Source organism: Bos indicus x Bos taurus, chromosome 4 (assembly GCF_003369695.1).
Source record: "Bos indicus x Bos taurus breed Angus x Brahman F1 hybrid chromosome 4, Bos_hybrid_MaternalHap_v2.0, whole genome shotgun sequence".
Taxonomy (NCBI): Eukaryota; Metazoa; Chordata; class Mammalia; order Artiodactyla; family Bovidae; genus Bos; species Bos indicus x Bos taurus.
Window position 1 is genome coordinate 23,897,539 of NC_040079.1, and position 19,186 is coordinate 23,916,724.

Sequence of the window (19,186 nt, forward strand, 5' to 3'; positions counted from 1 at the left end):
TCTTTTTGCCATGAAGTGATGGGACCAGATGCCATGATCTTAGAGTAATTTGCCTAAGAGTACAGAGCAGGATGGGATCTTGAAAACTGAAAGCTATAGATGGCTTCCATGTACTTGTGCTCAGGGTTAGTCGCTCAGTTGTGTCTGCCTTTTTGCAACCCCATTGACTGTAGCCTGCCAAGCTCCTCTGTCCATGGAATTCTCCAGGCAAGAAAACTGGAGTGGGTAGCCATTCCCTTCAAAGTGAAAGTTTTAGTCATGTCTGACTCTTTGCAACCCCATGCACTATAGCCCACCAGGTTCCTCTGTCCATGGAATTCTCCAGGCAAGAATACTGGACTAGGTAACCATTCCCTTCTCCAGGGGATCTTCCTGACCCAGGGATCAAACCTGCACTGCAGACCTAAATCTGCAGGGAGATGATACATGGTTAGTTTCAGGCTCTTGGGAGCTGTGGAAAGATGCAGTCCCATGAACTCTGGGAGCAGCGAACCATGCAGCTAGACCTTGTCGTGAGATTCTCCCACCAGAGTTCCTTTGTACCCGCTGCAACAGAGAGAGAGTCACCTCTTTTCTGCCTGAACTCTATTTGGTAACTCCTGGTGATGTTTGGGCTGAAAGTAGCTTCATTTTTCCTCTCTTCATAACTTAGTCAAAGCCATTTTTCAGATCTACTGATTGCTCTTGGAAATAGGAACTTCAAAGTTGGGGAGTCAGTGAATAATTGAAGTTCGTACCAGCTCTCTGGGTCTGCTGTTAATGGGAGTAATAACACTATTAATAGCGATGTCAGTGCAGACACCCTGGAAAAGTCCATAACATTAGCTTAATGGCTGGAGGTAATGAAGTCCGCGCAGAGGAGCTAGCCTGGTAAATTAACTTCCCAGACTTTTAGGCAGATGCCCTTGTTGCCATGGGTCTGCTAGAGCAGCTCAGGGGCGCCTTGGAGACGACCACACTCTTAGCTGACCTTTCACCCTTGGGATGTGATTTCTAGATGAGTCCTGGAGAATTCACAAGTCTCAGTGATATTCAAAGTGCTTCCAGTGGCAGGCAAAAACAGAGATTAGCCTAGAAAAGAAGATTGGAGGGAAATTTTTAACTTTTCCTAAGCACAGAAGGGGACATCAGAATGGCAAGGGAAATGGGTTTAGTAGAAGCTTTGGGGAGGCAGAGCACAGTGGGTGAGAATGGAGGGTCCAGAGTTGATCTGTGTTTAAATGCAGGCTTCTCTGATTAGCTGGTGACCTTGAGCAAGGGGAGAAGGAAATGGTAACCCAGTCCAGTGTTCTTGCCTGGAGAATCCTGTGGTCATGTATGGATGTGAGAGTTGGACTGTGAGGAAAGCTGAGCACCAAAGAATTGATGCTTTTGAACTGTGGTGTTGGAGAAGATTCTTGAGAGTCCCTTGGACTGCAAGGAGATCCAACCAGTCCACTCTAAAGGAGATCAGCCCTGGGTGTTCTTTGGAAGGAATGATGCTAAAGCTGAAACTCCAGTACTTTGGCCACCTCATGCGAAGAGTTGACTCATTGGAAAAGACTCTGATGCTGGGAGGCATTGGGGGCAGGAGGAAAAGGGGACGACAGAGGATGAGATGGCTGGATGGCATCACGGACTTGATGGACGTGAGTTTGAGTGAACTCCAGGAGATGGTGATGGACAGGGAGGCCTGGTGTGCTGCAATTCATGGGGTCACAAAGAGTCGGACATGACTGAGCGACTAAACTGAACTGAACTGAGGAGCGGGCTGGTGGGGAGAGGGGCGCCGTGGCAACAGCATGGTTGAACCTTGTCTAGAGGGATAGGTAGAAGTTGGGTGAGGGTAATGTGGTGAGAGGGGCATCCAGACAGAGGAGCTGGGGTGCACAAAAGCAAGGAAATCAGAAAGAGGAGAAATCTGGAAAGAATAGCCTCGGTTTGCTAAGGAGGGAGAGGGTGGTGAGGGCTGAGAGTGAGTGGAGAGGGGGGATAGAAAGGACTTTCACCTGTTTCTGTGAATGAGGAGGCCTTGAGAGCACTTTGGGGTGACTTTTAGGGGTTTGATGTGGCAACCAGTGGTTGGAATTGCCTTCTTCCAATGTGGGCGTGATGGGGGTTGGACAGGCTGGTAAAAGGAAACTAGGTTAGTCCTGGGCACCTCCTAGTTGCTGCTGGCAGTGCCAGGCCTCCGTGCCAGCCCCTTGGTGCACCAGGAGCCGCATCCTGAGTCCCCGTGGGTCGCTCTGTCCTCGCCAGGTGCACCCGGAAGGAGCGCTGTGAGCGGTCCAGAGAGCCCCGAAGGTTCGCCTCCGAGGTGAAGCAGTGCGTCCGGCTGACCGTCCACCCCAGCAACATCTCCGTTTCTCAGTACAACGTCCTGGTGAGACAGTGGGAAGGGGTCGAGGGACTTGGGGAAGAGCCCTCTTCCCACCAAAAGGGCCGCAGACCCATCCCCACCCCCAGGAAGGCTGGGCTGTGTCTGGCCAGCAGAGCCACCCCAGGGCAAGGCAGGGGTTAAGAATGTGTCCCTGGGGATGGGAGAGGGGAACGTTTGCAGGAATACTGGGGAAGAGGCGCTGTGCATAATGGATAGAGAGGCAGGGAAAACTGAGACACCAAAATGACCAGAAGAGTGACCGAGACAAGGAGAGTGTTGGGAACGCCATCCTTGTCTGTGAGATGGGAAAGATGCATGTGCAGAGGGAGAAGCCGGGACACAGGCACCTGGATGACTGATGTTCCCGTTTTCCAAAATTGAAGATAATGGAATCATGCCCGTCTTTCTACCTACAAATCCCCTAAACAGTCATTTCCATTTCCTGGGCCAACTACATTCAGACGCTAATTTCTTTTTTCTCTGTCTCTTACTGTTTTACCTTCTCCATCCGCTCCTGTCATAATTCTTTTCTTCTTTATGTCAATACTGCCACATGCTTTTCTCTCTTCTCTTTCTCTCTGATCTGTCTTGCCCTCCCTCTTTCTTACTTTATTCCCATTTCTTCTCCCATTTCTCTCTTCTTCTCTCTCCCCACACTGGGCTGTTCACAGCTGGTCCTGGAGACATACAATGTCCCGGAGCTGACAGCTGGCGTCAACTGCACCTTTGAGGACCTGTCAGAGATGGATGGGCTGGTGATAGGCAATCAGATCCAGTGTTACTCCCCGGCAGCCAAGGAGGTGCCCCGGATCATCACGGAGAACGGTGAGCAGTCCCCAGAGGCAAAGCTGGGCGGCAAGTCCTTCCTCCTGCTGCCTGGACCAGGAGAACTCAGGACAGATGCAGGGGATCGGGGAGGGGGGAGCACGCAGGAGGGGAGGGTTGGAGGAAAGGGTGTACCTTGGTGGGGATGCTCTAGGAAGACGGGGATGGAGTGTCCCTCCACTGCCTTTGGAATTGAAACCGGGTGAGCATCCAGGAGTCAGCCTCACCATGGGTGAGGAGCAATGCCAAGAGGGCGAGGGAGGGAACGGCCAGCACAGCATCAGAGAGTGCCAGCTTAGAGATCTTGCTGCAGCATGGGAGGAGGGATGGGGTGCAGGGGTCGTTTGGCTCCTTCCCTCCTCCTACACTGCAGGGTCTCTGACCCTGACTGCTTTCCACACCATCCCCGACCCGCCCAGCCTCCCCAGAGCTGCCTGTTCATGGCTGGCTGCCATGGGAAGGATAGAGTGGACAGAAGCCCAGCACTGGGAGGCACAGACCGGCCTGGGCAGCCTGATTCCATGTTGGTCCTCCGATTTGGGCTTGTCACATTTGTTCTGAGCTTATTGATTAATGAGGCTCTTGGGGAAGGCTCAGAACAAGGGGCCTGGGGTCAGGGCTGTGAATTAAACATGGGGCTCAGCTCCTCACTGGCGCCAGCTGAGGAGTCCAGGGACGCCCGCCCGAGTGGAGCCACCAGTCCCCCCGAGGAGGGAGCCTCAGAGTCTCCCCTTACAGAAGTGGAAGGGGCTCGTGGGGCACTTACGTACGTGCAAAACTTCTTGCATGGTTTGTGGCAACATTGCCAAGTGTCTACACGTTTCTCCTGGTAGCTAGTCAATGTGTGTGTTCACAATTCTGTGCAGCCTGCATGGACATCATACATGTGAATGCACATGTGAATACCTGTCAGAGTGTGTGTGTGTGTGTGTGTGTACAGGAAAGAACCTGGTAAGCAAATGAGAGGTGGGTGCTGGGACTAGAGTGAGGAAAAAGGAATAGACTAGAACTACTGTCTGCAGCTATTCTGTTCTTGGATTATTTCATTCTGCCCTGGACTGGGCCCAGCTGATTCCAAGTCCTGTTAGAGCTCCCCACACCTCCTGGGGAGTGGGCGGCCCTTTCCCAAGGTGTGCTGCTCTCAGTGGGACCTGACACGTGATTGTGGCCCTCCACCTGACCCCATGGCCGGCTCTGCCCACAGGGGACCACCACGTTGTCCAGCTGCAGCTCAAGTCGAAGGAGACAGGCATGACCTTCGCCAGCACTAGCTTTGTCTTCTACAACTGCAGCGTCCACAATTCGTAAGTGTCCCCCAGTCTCACTCAACTCCCTGTTTCTGGGGTCAAAGCTCATCCAAAGATAGGAGGCCCCACCCTTGTTCCGTCTTACCATCCGAAGGCCCTATAAGGTGACCTCTCACCTCCCTCCTCTGGCACCCATGGGGTTAATGGGAAGAGGCTAGAATCAGCAGAGTGAGAGCCTGTGAGCTGGGGAGCTCTAGGTCCCTCGCCCATATATCTTCTCTGGCATAAATCTGTCTAACCTGATTCACCTTCCACCATCGGTTGAGGAGGGGGTGCTTTTCACCTGCAGAACAGAGAAGCCAGCACCCCAGATGAGAGAAGGGGTCTGGGGAGTGAGAGGATGTCCCAAGTGTGTGAGCAGGTGGTCCCACAAGTCACCCGAATGCTCAGCTTGCACAGTTTCCCTGCAGAGGGGTCAAGACTCAGCTGGCAAGGGTCAGAGGAAGGCTTTGGCCTGGGGCGGGGTCTGGCTCTTGCTCAGGTTCCAGCTCTGGCTCTGTTTGACTGGAGCATCCACTTCCTGAGGGAAGCCATGGAGGACAGAGGCTCGGGCTGTGGCATCAGGCCAGCTAGTCCACATAGCTATTCTGCGCCCAGTGTCTCTGTAAACGAGGAAGCGGTAGTTCTCCTCCTGGGGATGTCACCCACATACTTAACAGCTGACATGGCGAGGGCTCGGTCCCATTGTCTGGTACTTTGCTGATTGCTTGCCAGCCCCCACCGGTGGCTGTGAGAGCTAAAAAAGCCATTACAAGGATGGCACTTAGATCCATGTCTGGCCCATTGTTTAGGCACTGTGCACTTTACTGTTATTATATTATTATTTCCTCTCTACAAGGATGGATTTGGACCATACTGAGAAGGTACAAACCTTTCTTTCACCATAGAAACCTTTCTTCAACTAAAATCAGGTGTGAAAGCCCGAGAAACAAAATGAATGGAAGTAGAAGATGGTTGAGAGTTAAGGGCACCTGGACCCCCTCTGTCTAGGAATCCCTCACATCTCACACAGTCTCCAGAAAAGCACCATGGAACTCCCAGGGTTCCCTAGAGCACAGTTTGAAAGCCACAGAGCCTGATCTCAAAAAGCTCTGCTGGCTTTAACATAATGTTCTGTTTCCTTCTCCATATAGGACAAGCTAGTTAACATCACCAAAGATATTTGGGGCTCTAGGCTGTGGGCTTTGTCTGGTTATTGGTTATGGCAGCTGTGAGTCCACAGCTTGGCTCTCTTTGGAGCCCCACGTAACAGGCGGCCATTCCTCCCAGCCAATTGGAATTCTCTTCCTCCTCCTTTCAAAAGAGCTTGCCATGGCTTTACAATTAGTAACCTAATCCCTCACTCCCCTTTTGCCCCTCTAGGAAAGTGAAGTTAGTAGATGAAAGCATATTCTAAGTTTCCATTCAGTCTATCAAATGACTTTAAGCTTCCTATGTGCAAGACAGTGTGTTACTCATTAGACAGAGAGGATCAGAAAATAATAACATGCAAAGATTCAATCCCTACCCCCCAAGAATCATGGCCTAGTGGGCAAGCAGATACACAGGACAGCACATAAGTAAAATATAATACAGCAAGACCAGTACTGTCTCAGAGACAGAAACAAGGGGATGAATGGGGTGAAGGTTTCAGTGAGACCAACTCGCCATCAGTCAAAGAAGCAAGAGGAGATGGTGAGGCAGAAGAAATGGTACTCCAGGTAGAAGGACAGCTTGGGGACAGCACAGCCTGTTCTTGGCTGACGCACCAGACGCATGCTGGGAGGGTGGGCCTGGACCACAAAGGGCTTAGCCTGCATGGCAAGGTATTTAGGTTTGACCTTTTATAAGAAGGGAACCATGCTGGGTTTTAAACAGGAAGGTGCTTTTATCAAGTTGCCTTGTGTTTCCTAGGGTAATGAGTAGAGGTTGGGCTGCCAACTCTACAAGAGCCCATCATACTGAGGGGGCAGCCTCAGGACCTTCCTCTGCCAGGGTGGGTCCATGTCAGCCGAGACTCTGGAGTCAACTGGAATTAAAACTCAATTTCACTGTTTGTCCTAATTCCGATGGGTTCTCTGGATGAGCCCCTCAACTCCAGACCTCACTGTTTCCCTATTCAGCCAATGCAAGGGCCATCCTGTAAAAATGGAGGGCGCTTGATGAGGTCCCGGGGGATCAGGCTGTCAAGTACCTGACTAAAAGGGAGGAGGCCAGAGACTCCCAGCTTCCTGAGGACTTGGAGAGAAAGGGGCTGGGTTTTTAACCAGATCTGCTCTTCCTGACTGTGTAAGGGTGGTTTCTCCTACCAGGAGACACGTTTTGCTAGGCTCTGGAGTCTTCGGCGCCCGGCTTTGGGCGCATACGGGTTCTCTGACGTGTGCCTTTTCCGCCTCTGTGCCCAGGTGCCTGTCCTGCGTGGAGAGCCCGTATCGCTGCCATTGGTGTAAATACCGCCACGTCTGCACCCACGACCCCAGGTCTTGCTCCTTCCAGGAAGGCCGGGTGAAGCTGCCTGAGGTAGGTCCCGCAGCCAGAGCCGTGAGTGCTGCCTGCCGTGAGCAAGGGACACACAGGGAGGCTCTCCCTTAAAAAGAGGAAAGAGAGGTAAATCCAGGAGGACCACCCCCTCGCTCTCCAACCCCGCCTCTTAAAGGATCATTTCTTGAAAGCAGTAAACAAGCAAAGTTCTCCACTCTGGATCAGTCCTGGGGGTTCAGTTACAGGCAGAAGTGCCTTCCAGGTCACTCTAGCCAGCATGACCCTCTGCACACCAGGTGAGTTCCAAAACAATTCCAGAGATGTGTGTGTGTGCCCTGGAAATAATTGTACAGAGCAGGATTGTGTGTAGAGTCCTCTAGCTTTCCCTTGGAGCATTGTCCACAAAGCCGAGCTGAGATCAAAAAGGTCAAATTACCTCCACCCCTGCAGAGTGGTGGTTCTCAAAGTGTGGTCCCCAGACCAGCAGCATTGGCATCACCTGGGAACACGTAGAGATGCAAAGTCTCCCAGACCAGCTGATGGCCCCTCGGGGCTGAGGCATCTGTGATTCAGCTGCACAGTCCACTCTGAATCACTGACCCAGAGTCAGGCTCCATGACCATGGCACCGTTTCTGTTCCCTCCTCATCTTTAGTCTTATCCCTGCAAAGTCTTCATCATCATGATAGACATCCTCTATGCCTATATTGTTTCCTCTCTGATAATGTAAGCTTTAGGGCAAAGACCTCAAGGATAATGGGTGTAAAATCACTTTGAAAAAGTCTACTGTTGTTCCAACATGATGGTGCTTTTTGACTCCAACCATGGGGTCAGTAGTTCTGAGCAGAGTGGTTTAGAATGCTGTTGTTTAGAATAGAAAGATGGAGAAGCGATATCTATACCATGTTGGTTAGACCCCACTGGATGCAAGGACAGGGCACTCTCTCAACCAACACTGGACTCAGACAGGCTCCGATATTGCCCCCACCCGCAGGTCTTGGATGTACCTTCCAGCCCTCTTCACACACCTACATGAGTGCCATGACCATATGGCAAAACCATAGCTGTGAGAGCAGGGCCTTTCCAGGTACAGAAAGCATAAGGGCTCTGTAGGGGACTGGATAGGGCATGGTGAGAACACAGAGGCTCGCCTTGGTGCCCCCTCCCCCTCCGGCTAGATTCCCACCCACCAGGAACCCTAAATTAGGCCAAACCCTTAAGGGCAGGAGGGAAGCTGTCTTGTCTCTGAAAGGTAGGAATGACACCTCACCACCAGCATCTTCTTTTCTTTTTCTTTTGCCTATACTGGGTCTTGGTTGCAATGCACAAGCTTCTCTTGTTGCAGAGTGCAGGCTCTAGAGCTCACAGGTTCAGTAGCTGCAGCGTGCAGGCTCTCTAGTTGCAGCATGCGGGTTTAGTTGTCCCGAAGCACGTGGGATCTAAGTTCCCCAACAAGGATCGAACCCTCGTCCCCTGCATTGGGAGGCAGACTCTCAACCACTGGACCACCAGGGAAATTTCTCACCACCAGCATCTACTGTGTCGGGCCCTCCTTACCCAGGAAAAATAACTGACTTGTGCCTGGCAATGAGGAATTTCCAGCCCTGGATCCCGTTTTCCCAGGATGTGCTGGCCAGGCAGGACTTCTCCGGGTAGAGAGTGGGCAGAGCCGTCCATGTAGAGGGAAAGGCAAGGAATGGTGAGGTTGTCGAGTAAAAGGATGATCCCTACTGGGTGGGGGATCAAAGGAACAAAGAAGACAGAAAAAAGCAGAAATGTGAAAACATTCCTCAAGGTCATTAAATGATTTCAGGGCTTGTGAAATCCACAAGATAGCTCAATTGTCTCTGTTTTGGTCTCATTCTTGGGCCTCTCCACACATGAAATCCCTCCCAGATACACCAGCCTGGGAAGCTGGACAGAGGCTGAAATCCTCTTTTGACTGCTCCCGTCAAGTCCCTTGTAGGTTTCAGACCAGAATAAGAACAGGCTGTGGAAATCTCTAGACCCTCTATGACCCTCTGCCTCTATGACCGGGTCTGTCTATGGCTGGAAATGGCTGCTCTGAATTCATAATCCAGAGAAGAGCCCCAGACCTAGATCATCCCTTCATGGGGAAAGGAAGAAAAGAGGTTATGTCCTGGCTTTAAGTAGGAATGTGAGTCTAATTTTTATGGTTACAGTCTCTGCTTGTCTTGAACTAAGACAAAGTGGAGCTAAAGCTAATAAGACAGACAGGGGTCTGACAGCCAAGGGGCACATCTTGGCATGAAGACCCTGAAAAAAGGCTGTACCGTCTCCTCAGTCCTGGACTTTTGTCTTAGTGTGATGTCAGGAGCAGAAGAAGGGCTGGTTGACCCACCAAGCAAGGGCTAAGAGCTTAGGAAATATGTCTTCTTATGTTGCTCAGAAACCCACAAGTAACTTGATGGAAGCAGAGACAAAGAGGTTTTCAGACTGCCTCTGGCTTCCCAGACTGGTGTATCTGGCAGGGATTTCACGTGTAGAGAGGCCCGAGAATAAAATTAAAACAGAGACAATTGAGCTATCTGGTGGATTTCAAAGGCCCTAATCATCTAATTACCTTGAAGGAGGTTTCCACATTTCTGCTTTTTCTGTCTTGTTTGCTCCTCCTGTCCCAAGTTCCTTTTCTTTTAAATATGTAAAAGGAGCTGGCATCTGCTATTCAGAAAGAGAGGGGAAAAAAAACAAAAAAGAATAAAGCAAGAGCCCACCACGTTTCCCAGTGGCATTCAGTGATCTCCATAAAAGAACAATGTTTTCAAGAGCCCAGATCACAAGCCAGGCACAGCTCCCATCTGTACCTGGTTGTGGCAAAGGTCACTGGGGATTCATGGAACCTCAGAGGGTGTGGCACCAGGGTCCTCGACAGAAGAAAAAGCCTGGAGGAGCGTGATGGATGGAGGGGCAAAGAGAAGGACTAACCCACTACAGTCCAGTCACCGTTGTTATGGCAAGCCATCACAGTGACGGGCTCCCAGATACCTTGAAATCACCATGCCTCTCTTATCACATCACTGAATGGAATTAACATTGGCTTCTCTTTTTCTTGGATGTTTATTTATTTCAAGAGAAGGAAGCTTTACAGCTGTGCTCCTCCGAGTCCAAACTTGTAGGTTGCACTATACCCAGATCAATAACAGACTATTTTGAATATAACACAAAGAGGCCAGAGTTCACCACTCCATCGTGGTTGTTGTAACAGCGTCTTCCTGGAGATGTACCAAGGAGAAAAGAAATAAGTACATATCTGTGGACTATTGGCTGATTCGAGCCATTTTAGGTCAGCAGAAGAAGGTCATTGTCCTCAGAGATTTAAAAAAAAAAAAAAAAGTCCTGGCTGCTAATGGAAATATGATGATTTTTTTTTAATGTCATTGTTTTGTTTTCTATATTTTTGTCTCTCAGAAGAGCTGGTAACAGGAATAAGGGGTAACAAAGAAATTTACACATTTGAATGGTGATTTTGAGGAAGACTCCAGACACAATAACCCAGTCTCCATGCCAGGTGAAGAGCTTATTCATGGCAGGGTACTCTGAAACATTGTCACAGGTCACCTCTCATCCTGCCTTACCCACTGCTGAGCATTTCCTACACACAAAGCATTATGGGAGGTTTAACAGTATATAAAATTATATGGTGGCTCAGACAGTAAAGAATCTGCCTGCAATGGGAGACCCAGGTTGGATCCCTGCGTTGGGAAGATCCCCTGGAGAAGGGCATGGCAACCCACTCCAGTATTCTTGTCTGGAAAAGCCCATGGACAGAGAAGCCAGGAGAGCTACAGTCCTTGGGGTCACAAAGAGCCGGACACAACCGAAGGACTAGCACACACACAAGAGACCAGTGGATCTGTATTTAGAGACGTGTGAAATGGGACCATTGGTCCACATGATCGCTGAGGTTCTGTAATTATCAGTGGAAATAATTTGGAGAACATCAACGAGAAACCCACATCCAGGAAGTGGCCTTATCGGGGGGTGTCCAAGGGTGGCCTAGGTCTCCCAGTTCTGCCCAACGAGGGGCTCACATAGCCTCAGGTTTGTAGCAGCCCTGAACTTCTAGGCCCAAACACACCCTGGGAATGAACGGGAGACTCAGCCCCAGCCATTCTTCTAGAAGTCCCTAGGTTTTCATTTGCTTTCCACCTTTGAGTGTGGGGATGTAGACAGAGGCCTTTTGTTAGCCAAGAAGGAGGCTGCCAGGTGGCCCTTCTACTCCCCAGCAGCATCCTGTATCCCTAAGAAGATTTTCATCCAGGCGTCTTCCAGTTTCAACACTGGCTTTGTTGACTGACTATCACCACGCATGTTGAATTACCTCTTTTTTTCCCCTGAACAAAGAGGGCATTCAGGTGAAGTTATTGGTCTGGAACAGAGAACTGGTCAATCATTGTTGTTATTATATTAATGGCAAGTATTCTCCAGTAATTACAATTATTAGAAATAGAATGCCCAATAGCATATGTCGTTTATAGTCACTGTATTCCAGTTACAAGGAATGATTTTGTTTCAACTAATGATGGCATTGTGATAACAAGCCTGGGTCTTTAGATCAGCTGCCAGATCCCAGGTACCGACAAGAGTAGGAAGAGGAAGATGAGGGAAAGCTGAAGATGGATCACAGTTTTCAGTCTTGTTCTTCCAGTATCAGCTGAGACTCCTGGCTTCCCACTGGAATGGGCTTTCACCAGGACAGCTACCAACAAGGCCATGCTCTCGCCTTCACCAAGGAGGGAGGGGCTGCTGGTCTCCAAGTGGTTTTGGAATCCTCTGCTAGGTGACCTGAGCCCCCCATCAAGCCCACGCACTTAATAACTATGATTCTTGGGGAACAAAGGCAAACTTCCATGGGAAAGCACATGCATTGAGAAGAATTTATCCTCAAAGGACTATTTTGATGTTATTTCTCATCTACACTGAACGACAGAGTCAGCTATACTTGATGCTGTGTTGTTCTGGCTCCAGCCTGGCTGAGCTTTGCGAGGAAGGCGAGGCTCACCTAGCGCCCATGAGCAGGCTCATAGAGGAGCTTCCTGCAGCCCCTCTCTTCCTGAAGTTCAACCAGAGCCTTTCTCCAGAGAACCGCTGTGAGATCAGAAGAGGCAAAATGAATTCTGATTTCCAAAGCTGTGCTTGAAAGCCTCTCCCCAAGTTCCCTACCACCCCGATAGCGCTGAGATGAATCCATTGCCAGGACAGGTATTGGGAAACCTGCAGATACCAAGGTCAGTCCTCCCCAGGACTGCAGAATTAGTAAGGCAGGGAAAGTCCAGGCCCGGGACAGGCTGCTGAAATAAGCCCCATGCCCAGAGATAAGGCAGGCCAAGGGCCTGTCCCCCAGCAGGACTTGAAGAAGCTCAGGTTACCTTGTCAGTGACTCTGCTCCCCTTTTTGCAGAGGAACTATTCCGGAGACCCAACTCAAGGAAACAAAAGCATCCTTGCTATGCCTTTCACCCTCCTTTGAGAAAACAAAGCCAAACCCAGCTCAAGAACTTGCTCGCCCCTTGTGCCCCTGCCCCCTCTGCAGGTTTCTATTACTGGGTTGCCATTTCTCCACTCAATTGCACTTTCCATCAATCTCATCTGCCCCTCCCCCTGCTTAAGGTTATGGGTATTTCCTTTTTGTATTATTACTTGGCTCTCTCCATAAACCGGCCCATCGTAGATCACGCTAATGGCATTATAAACTTGGGGAACAGTGAAGAAAATATATGGTGCATTGCATTTTTGTATTGGGCACCCTGGGTCTGAGAAGGTGAGTGTAAATTTGGGGGTTGAGGCTGGGGCTGACTTGGCTTTAGAATTGATGGCGGCTGAGGTGACATGGGGGGAGGGGTGACCTGCAAATTACTTATTTCTTAGCTACCCTTCTGTGCTGCCCCCACCCAGCTCCCCCACTCCCGCCCCAGAACATCACATCCCCCTAGTCTTGCAGTAACAACTGAGAGAATTAGAGCCCTCATCTTGTAAACACACTAGGGGCTGTAAATCCACAGCCTACCACCACCCCCTCCCCAGGCACCACCAGCCCTGGAGGCAGATTTTCCTCTCCCAGCTGGGCAACACTCTTTATGTCCTTGTTCAATTATTTAAATGTGCAATGAAACCTCTGTATAAAGCAGCCAATGACACACTGGACATGGTAGACAGAAAGGCGTGCTTTTTGCCCTCATGTGTCGGCTTGGGGTTGACGCTACCCCATAATTGGTCATGATGTCTTTACTTCCGTGTTCATTTCAGTGGAAAAGTGGAAACTAAAACATGCACAAGGCTAGATGGTGGACCTGGAGTCCACCAGAGCCTCTTCCTGAAAGCCAAGACATTAAAGATGTTCTTGCACTTCAAGGCACCCTTCTCCCCACCCTCAGCTTATTCTTAGGACTGCAGAATGTCGTCACAGGCAAAACAGCCTCCCCAGGAATCTGGCTCTTAATATAGGCATGAGTCTCCAAATAATCTTGCTAAATGCAGGTGTTTTCTACTCTCCAGGAGCTGGCCCTTTCAAATGATTGTTTAAAGAAATATCTTCTCTGGAAAAAAAAGGGCAGAATGTTTTTAAGGAATTCAATTGTAAGGGGGTTTGGTCATCATGTGGGGATGAAAGTGAGATGATGATGGGAGTGTCTTGTTCGTGGTCATTGTGGGGACTGAGTGAGGTAACTGGTCTTCTTCATTTCTTGCTCATGGACATGGGGGTGATCATATGTATTGTGCTGTGAAATAAGTTAGCACGTGGCAAAATGTGTGTAAGGTGATGGAAACGTGGGTTACAGGATGAAGCCTTGTACTCCTTGCACCGTGTTGATTGTCTGAGCTAGAGTAGCAGTATCACACACTGCCTATCAGTGTCCGCTGGTGTGACTATGCCAGGTTGCAATATTGTTTTTGTCCAGTCACTCAGTCATGTCCGATTTTTTGCAACTCCACAGACTGCAGCATGCCAGCCTTCCCTGTCCTTCACTATCTCCTGGGGTTTGCTCAAACTCATGTCCATTGAGTCAATGATGTCATCCAACCATCTCACTCTCAAAATATCAGTTATTAAAATACTTCCGTCCTAGGAGAAGGAAATGGCAACCCACTCCAGTACTCTTGCCTGGAAAATCCCATGGATGGAGGAGCCTGGTAGGCTGCAGCCCATGGGGTCTCGAAGAGTTGGACACGACTGAGTGTCTTCCCTTTCACTTTTCACTTTCATGCATTGGAGAAGGAAATGGCAACCCACTCCATTGTTCTTGCCTGGAGAATCCCAGGGACAGGGGTGCCTGGTGGGCTGCCATCTATGGGGTCACACAGAGTCGGACACGACTGAAGTGACTTAGCAGCAGCAGCAGTAGGTAAATGGCACTTCCAGGACACCAACCTCCCCCACAAAGTACCCCCCACCACCTTCCAGCATGCAGTGGTTAATATTTTGAATACCACGCTGTGAGCTACCTGAACAGGCATTGTTTGGCCCCATTTTAGAGATGGGAAAACTGAGTCTCAGAAAGGTGATGTGAGGATGTGTCCCAGATCATCTACTGGGTTGATAATAGAACCGGGACCATACAATTCACTGAATCCAAACCAGCCTCTTCATTTTATGGGTGAGGAGACCCAGAGGGTTTGGGAACTTGTCCAAAGCCATGTGGTTGGCCAGCCGAGGTCCTCTCTCAGAGCACACGGAACCTTCTGGAAGAGGGGACAGCCGCTAGATGAGCAGTGAATGGAGCTGGGACCTCTCTACCTGTCTGCCTTGTGTTAGGGGCACTTGGAGCTGTTGAAATTGTCAGGCTCTAAAGTCAAGAAGGGGTGGATAGGCTGGACCGTGGGAATTGATGCGAGTTCGTGGAAAAGAACAAAATAACACAGAGGCGAGGTGGGAGCAGGGGAGCAGGAGCCTTAGAAAAAGGGAGTAGCTGAGAGACCAGGTGCAGCCTGAGCTGAGACGGATGAACGAGGAAAGAACCAACTTTTTTTAAATTTGAGCACTTGCTCCTCTGTGCCAGACGTATTATACAGGGTGGTTCATGAACTTCCCCTGAAATGACCCTATGGGGATGGGTTTTTAGTCCCCATTGGTAGGGAAGCCCTGCACCATTCAGAGCCTGAACAGTGAACAGTGAACAAGGCTGAAGTTAGCAAGAGGAAGAAAACGGACTTGCACTTGTACAGGATTCCCAAACCAGGTTCTTTTAGTTAAGAAAGCTCAAAGGTGAGGACCATGGCTGGAGCGCTGGGGAACAGGGCCTCAGAGAAATGTTTCGTGGAGAAACGTGGAAGTCTGCTCTGAAATTTCCCCTGAGCAGACTCAGAGGTGGTGTTGTATCTGGGATCTCAGCACGAGGCTAGGCAGGGTCTGGGGTGTGGGGGCGGAGGCAGCTGGGTGGCAGTGGTCCCTCCATGCCTTGTTGCCTGGGGAGAAATTGCCATTTTACTTTCAATTAGGAGGGACACTGTGGTCAATCAGTAGCGCCACCAGAGGAAAATGGGCCCGGCCCAGCCCCGACTCTCTCCAATTATTATTAATGAACTTAGTCTCAGAGCCGCCAAGCTTTTTATATGCAAAATAGGCCTTTATGGGGCCACTGGCAAGGAGGACTCATTAAAAAACAAATCTCAGAGAGAATCTTACAGGGGAAGAGAGAGAGGCTTAACTGCCATCCCAGACCAGAACGGGTCCAGCCCCCAGGCAAGGATCCAGCTCACCACAGGAGGGTTTTGAAGGCCCCTAGTCCTAAATTCTCTGGGGGATCTTTCTGACCCACCACCCCATCCTAAGGTGGTCCTATCTGCCAGGGAGAACTTGCCTCTTTCATTAAGAGGAGGAAAGATGGCAGGTCAGCATCTGAGTTCTTTAGCTGCCAGTGCATCTGCTGACATTGAACTGTTATTTTTTCCTCTCCCTGCCTTGGTTTCTCCTGTGCAAAGTAGAAGGGATCCTTGGGTTGACTGAGAGGGCTCTGAGATTCAGACACCCTCGCTGTATTGTTCTTGAGCTGCCGTATTTTCCTGTAGGACTTGGGGATGAGAAATCCCAACTCTACTCCTCTTAGTCCAAATACATCCCTAGATGCAGCTCCTCGGGCAAATGTGGGTTTCAGTTCAGTCATGAAGTTGTGTCCAACTGCGACCCCATGGACTGCAGCACGCCAGGCTTCCCTGTCCATCACCCACTCCCGGAGCTTACTCAAACTCATGTCCATTGAGTCGGTGATGCCATCCAGCCATCTCATCCTCTATCGTCCCCTGCTCCTCCTGCCTTCAATCTTTCCCAGCATCAGGGTCTTTTATAGTGAGTCAATTTTTTGCATCAGGTGGCCAAAGAACTGGAGTTTCAGCTTCAGCATCAGTCTTTCCAATGAACATTCAGGACTGATTTCCTTTAGGATGGACAGGTTGAATCTCCTTGCCGTAGCAGGGGGCAAGGTCAGGCCTGTGCCACTTTTGGAGAGGGAGCGCTGCCATGGTCTCAGGGAGGAGGAAAGAGTGGAGTCAGGATGGGCCCAACCCCTCCGGCTCACCAGTCCCCACTTGGCATCAGTCTTCTCTCCTGAGTTCCCAGCATCACACATCTCCCACTCCAACCTGAACTTCATCCTTTTCACAGAATCGTTTGTCTTGTGTCCCGAGTTCTCATGTTGCCCGAGCAGAGGGGCTGAAATAGCAGCAGAGGTAAGGGCACAGGATGGACCTTTAGGACCCTCAGTCCACGTGGGACCTCAAGGTCCCGGAGACCCACATGCTCTTGAGCCTCAAGGCCAGAAGCAGGGTTCAGGCTCCATCCCTTCCCCCCTCCTGCTGTTCCTCTCTGTTTTATTTAGTTAAAACTGGGTCAGAACACACATATCATAACATTTGCTATCTTAGCCAGTTTTAAGTGTACAGTTTAGTGGTGGAAAAAGTGCATTCACATTGTTGTATAGCCATGACCACCATCCATCTCCAGAACTTTATTCATCTTTCCCAACTGAAACTGTGCACCCATTAAACACTAACTCCCCCTGAAACTCCTGTTCTTTCTTCTGTCTCTGTGCATGTGACTACCCTGGGTAGTCACGTGAATGGGATCATGTAGTGTTTGTCCACAGTGATTGGCTTGTTTCACTTGGCAGAATGTTTTCAAGATTCACCTATGACTTAGAGTGTGTTTGAATTCCCTTCCTTTTAAGGCTGAATCATATTCCATTGCATATCCATATAACATTTTGCTTATCCATTCATCTACGACGGCACCTCCATTGTTTCCACCTTTTGGCTGTTGTGAAGGATGCTGCCGTGAATGTGGGCATCAAGTATCTCTTGGAGACCCTACTTCCAGTTCTCTTGGATTCAAACTCAGATGTGGATAGCTGGGTCTGCTGCTCCTGGTCTGGCCTCTCTTCAGGTTAAAGGAGTGGATACCCTGGAAGAGAGGAGGGGCTTCGTTTAATGGGTCCTGGGGTGCTCCCCTAAGGCAAGGCTACAGGGTCATGGGAAAGAATGGAGGTGAGACCACCCTAATCATGGAATCAGGACTGGTTAGAGCCAAATGGGTCCTTGGATTCCACCCACTTGACAGATGAGGAAGTTGAGTCTCAAGTGGGGACGGATGTGTAATGTGGTCAGGCTTCCATAGCTTGTCAGAAGCTCAGTGGCTCTAGAGCTCTTCTCCCTCCAGTTTTCAGTGACTGAGGGGCTCATGTTTGCTTTCAGACCCAAGGGACAGAACTCCTGGGTGCCTGATTGCCTGGGACCCCTCCCATCAGGGTCTCAGGCCTTCCCTTGGCCTCTTTCTTGCCTTACTTTACTGAGGAAGAGAGCTGAGGTTGGGGATCTGAGAGTCTGCAGTGAGCCCATGAGGCAGCATCCTTATGAAGGATGTGTGAGCCTTGCTTTGACCATTGACCTGCCCAGAGCCATCTGTCTGTAGGGCCTGCCCCAAAAGAGTATCACGCTGGGAGGAATCTAGGCATGGAAAACACACCTGACCCTGGGCCTCACTCCTGCCCAGGCCAAGACTCTCTTCCAACCAGCTCCTGAGAATCCAGCCACATGCTAGCACCCACGTCCCAGCTGGGCAGAGCGCCATGCTCCTTACTTGACCCCCTTCTGCCCCCAGCCCTCTCTGGACAGAGCTGATTGCCCAGTGAAAAGGGGCCCAGTGATCCACCTCCTCCATCCCTGAATGTGCTCAGAAATCAGTGGCTTGCCCCATCAGAGGGAGCTCAGTGTGTGTCTGCCGAGGGGCACTTCCCTGGGGTCAGATCATCCCTAGAGCTCAGGCAGAAGCTTTCTGGATTTCAGAGGTCTCTGGGGCTCATTCCAGAACATCCCCAAATGCCAGACTCAGCCCACCTCTGGAAGGTCCTCTCACACCCACCTGGGCCGTGGTCCAGACTGATGTTCTAGAGCCTCGATCCCAGGCTTCGGGGTCACTGTGGGGCTGCTGGCATGGGTCCTTTTGTCCCAGTGCTTGGCAGCCTGAAACCAAGGGAAAGGGGTTGGCAGCCCAAATGAGACAGGACCCCTACCCAGAAGAGTTCTGTCTGCCAGGGTAGAACCCTCACCCTTGAGAGGGGACCCCTGGGAGTCTGGACCACAGGGGCTGGCGAGAGCGGGGTGGGGGTCGACCTCCGTGGGGAGTGCCTCAAGGACTCGGGACATGGGGTGCTCAGTCCCTCTGCCTGTCTGCTGGGGGCTGGGCGTGGGCAGCAGTGCAGAGGGCCCCATGTGGGGAGCCCCTGGGAGGGGTGAGATGATGTGGAACATCTGGGTGATGTCAGGGGCTCCTGCCCCTTGGGCTCCCTGTACCCCAGCTGAGCCTCGCTGTCTGTCCAAAGGACTGCCCCCAGCTGCTGCGTGTGGACAAGATCCTGGTGCCCGTGGAGGTGATCAAGCCCATCACCCTCAAGGCCAAGAACCTCCCGCAGCCACAGTCGGGGCAGCGCGGCTACGAGTGTGTCCTCAACATCCAGGGCAGCGAACAGAGGGTGCCCGCCCTGCGCTTCAACAGCTCCAGCGTGCAGTGCCAGAACACCTCCGTGAGTGCCCACTCGCACCTGCCCCTGCACCCACCCCTGCCCGCCGCTCTCTCCTGGCCTCAGTCAGCTCAGCAGGGCAGGACTGCCCTCAACACCAGCAGAACTGTTTAGCTCCCCTCCCACCGCTTCTGCCAACCCTGCCGACCCAGACAAACTCACCACGCCTTTGCCTGCAGGTGTGACCCTGTTGTGGTGACCCAAGGGG

At 50.9% G+C, this 19,186-nt stretch overlaps 1 protein-coding gene across 1 annotated transcript in view; it reads left to right on the forward strand.

The window, feature by feature from the left end:
- The window catches only part of PLXNA4 (plexin A4), a 483,041-nt gene that overhangs the window by 378,468 nt on the left and 85,387 nt on the right, over positions 1-19,186 (forward strand). Inside the window, exons 6-10 of the mRNA XM_027538965.1 lie at positions 2,239-2,362; positions 3,031-3,184; positions 4,389-4,488; positions 6,876-6,990; positions 18,781-18,981. Of these exons, the coding sequence (XP_027394766.1) occupies positions 2,239-2,362; positions 3,031-3,184; positions 4,389-4,488; positions 6,876-6,990; positions 18,781-18,981 (694 nt within the window). The remainder of the gene's footprint in view (positions 1-2,238; positions 2,363-3,030; positions 3,185-4,388; positions 4,489-6,875; positions 6,991-18,780; positions 18,982-19,186) is intronic.